A 3,123-nucleotide genomic window follows, 5' to 3' on the forward strand; every position below is an offset into this window, starting at 1 on the left:
CCAGGAGTTGGAGGTTGCTGTGAGCTGTAATGCCACGGCACTCTACCCAGGGGGACAGCTTGAGGCTCTGTCTCAAAAAAAAAAAATAATAATAATAATAATAAGTAAAACCCCAATAAATAAATAAATAAGTAAAAACCTAAGGTAGAAAATTCTAAATATTGATTTCCAAAAATAAGAGAACCACACATATGCTAGGATTTTTTTAAGTCCCTCTCCTTGGTGATTTAGATCTCATATAGTTCTTACCCTTTGACCCCAGGATGAGGAAATGAGGAGGGTAAGTAGCTCTTCTAGGATCATTGTGTTAAGAAATGGTAGTTGGTTTTCTTTGTTTGCATTTGTTTTACTTTTTTTGGAATAGGAAATACATATGGTTCAAAATGCAAAATGTATAAAAGAGTAAGTATGCAGGAAAATGTCTCTTTCTTGCTCTATGTCCAAGCAGTAAACTCTCCTTGCTGGAGGTAGCCAGTGTTACTAGTTTCTGGTATGTCCTTCTGTGGATAGTCTGTGCATATAAAATTCAATACATATATGCAGTAAGTATATGTTGTGAATTTTTATCTTTTTTTTTTTTTTTTGAGACAGAGTCTCATTATGTTGCCCTCGGTAGAGTGCTATGACATCACAGCTCACAGCAACTTCAAACTCTTGGGCTTAAGCTATTCTCTTGCCTCAGCCTCCCAAGTAGCTGGGTCTATAGGCATCTGCCACAAAACCTGGCTTTTTTTGTTGTTGTAGTTGTCATTGTTGTTTAGCCGGCCCTGGGCCAGGTTTGAAACACCGTGCCTGGTGTATGTGGCTGGTGCCTTAACCACTGAGCTATGGGTGCCAAGCCTATCTTTCTTTTTATTTGTAGCACAAATGATGGCATTCTCACATAGTTGTGTATCTTGCATTTTTGCATACCTGGAAGATTGTATTATATCAATATTTAAAGAGAGTCTCCCCGCAGCTGGGCGTGGTGGCTTCTGCCTGTAATCCCAGCACTTGGGAGGCCAAGGCAGGTGGATTGCCTGAGCTCACAGGTTTGAGATCAGCCTGACCCAGAGCGAGACCTCATCTCTAAAAATAGCTGGGCATCGTGGCAGGTGCCTGTGGTTTCAGCTACTCGAGAGACTGAGGCAAGAGAATCACTTAAGCCCAGGAGTTTGAGGTAACTGTGAGCTCTGATGCCATGGCACTCTACTGAGTGTAACAAAGTGATAAAAATAAATAAAGTCGGGCAGCACCTGTGGCTCAGAAGGGTAGGGCGCCTGTCGGAGGTGGTGGGTTCAAACCCAACCCCAGCCAAATAAAATAAAATAAAGTCCCCCTTTGGGCTTGAATAGTATTCCATTGTCTGGTTGTATAGAACTTTATTTGCTCTGTTCTCTGTTCATGGTCACTGCTACAATAAAAAACCACGTAGATAAATTATTTCATACATGTGAGTTTTTAACATAGTTAATAATTACTAGTGAGAATAAAAATTTTCTTTCTTTTTTTTTTTTTTTTTTTTTTTGAGACAGAGTCTCAAGCTGTCACCCTAGGTAGAGTGCTGTGGCATCACGGCTCACAGCAACCTCCAACTCCTAGGCTCAAGAGAGTCTCCTGCTTCTGCCTCCCAAGTAGCTGGGACTACAGGCGCCCACCACAACACCTGGCTATTTTTTGCTTGCAGCCGTCATTGTTGTTTGTCAGGCCCAGGCTGGATTTGAACCTGCCACCTCAGGTGTATGTGGCTGGCACCTTAGCCACTTGAGCCACAAGCACCAAGCCAGAATAAACATTTTCAAATGGATAGTTATATACTGGGTCCTATCTGTCCCTTTCAGACATCCGGGAACTGATCGAGATAGATGATGTGATGGAAGATGAGTCTCTGAGGTTCGGTCCCAATGGAGGATTGGTATTTTGCATGGAATACTTTGCCAATAATTTTGACTGGCTAGAGAACTGTCTTGGTCATGTGGAGGATGACTATATCCTTTTTGATTGTCCAGGTAAGTGAGTAATGTCAATGTGTCATCTTCCTTGAAGTCATGATAGTTGTTCCTCAGTGGGAGAACGTAGAAAGAGCATTTATAGCTCTAAACTATACTGCAGTCAGTTACTGAGCCTTCATTTGTTGACTGTAATTTGTTTTTGAGTTTATCAAAGTCTTGGCTTTGTACCTAGCACTCTTTGATAAAAATTTAAAAAAAAAAAACAACTCTCCCAACTCCCCTTACCCCACATATACACAAAGAGGAAATTATCATGAAATGGTGCTGGTTGGTAGAGGCCACAGATAATCCCACATAGATTTTTAAGCCAATTGTGAATTTTAAATTTGAACCCATGCTGGTATTGATCATTTATGGTCCTAACTTTTTTCCCCTTGCTTTTAATTGAACATACATCTACCCACAGAAATATACATTTATAACAATTTTGATTGATAAAAATCTAAAGTGTAAAAAATCACATTATCTTTTTTTTTTTTGAAACAGAGTCACACTTTGTCACCCTTAGTAGGGGACCCTGGTGTCATAGTTCACAGTAACCTCAAACTCTTGGGCTCAAGTGATCTTCTTGCCTCAGTCCTCCCTGGTATCTGGGGTTACAGGGGCCTGCAGATAACTCCCAGCTACTTTTTTTTTTTTGTGACAGAATTTTACGTTGTCACCCTTGATAGAATGCCATGGCTCGTGGTCACAGCTCGCAGCAACCTCAAACTCTTGGGTTTGAGTGATTCTCTTTCCTCAGCCTCCCAAGTAGGTGGGACTACAGGCACCTGCCACACCTGCCCAGCTATTTTTTTTTGTTGCTGTTCTCATTGTTGTTTAGCAGGCCCCAGGCCAGGTTCAAATCAGCCAGCCCTGGTGTGTGTGGCTGGCGCCCTAACCACTGACCTACAGGCACCGAGTCACCCAACTATTTTTATTTATTTATTTATTTATTTGAAACAGAGCCTCAAGCTGTTGCCCTGGGTAGAGTGTCATGGCATCAGAACTTACAGCAACTTTCAATTCCTGGGCTCAAGCAATTCTCCTGCCTCTTCCTCCCAAGTAGCTGGGACTACAGGGCACCCACCCTATCCCTCAGCCATTTCTCTGTTGCAGTTATCATCATCTGGCTATTTTTTTTTTTTTTTTT

General features: G+C 41.7%; 1 protein-coding gene across 1 annotated transcript in view; it reads left to right on the forward strand.

The window, feature by feature from the left end:
• The window catches only part of GPN3 (GPN-loop GTPase 3), a 23,005-nt gene that overhangs the window by 8,261 nt on the left and 11,621 nt on the right, over positions 1-3,123 (forward strand). Inside the window, exon 3 of the mRNA XM_012809008.1 lies at positions 1,821-1,988. Within this exon, the coding sequence (XP_012664462.1) occupies positions 1,821-1,988 (168 nt within the window). The remainder of the gene's footprint in view (positions 1-1,820; positions 1,989-3,123) is intronic.

The sequence above is a fragment of the Otolemur garnettii genome, unplaced genomic scaffold (genome assembly GCF_000181295.1).
Source record: "Otolemur garnettii isolate 467f Iridium unplaced genomic scaffold, OtoGar3 scaffold00099, whole genome shotgun sequence".
In the NCBI taxonomy this organism is placed as follows: domain Eukaryota; kingdom Metazoa; phylum Chordata; class Mammalia; order Primates; family Galagidae; genus Otolemur; species Otolemur garnettii.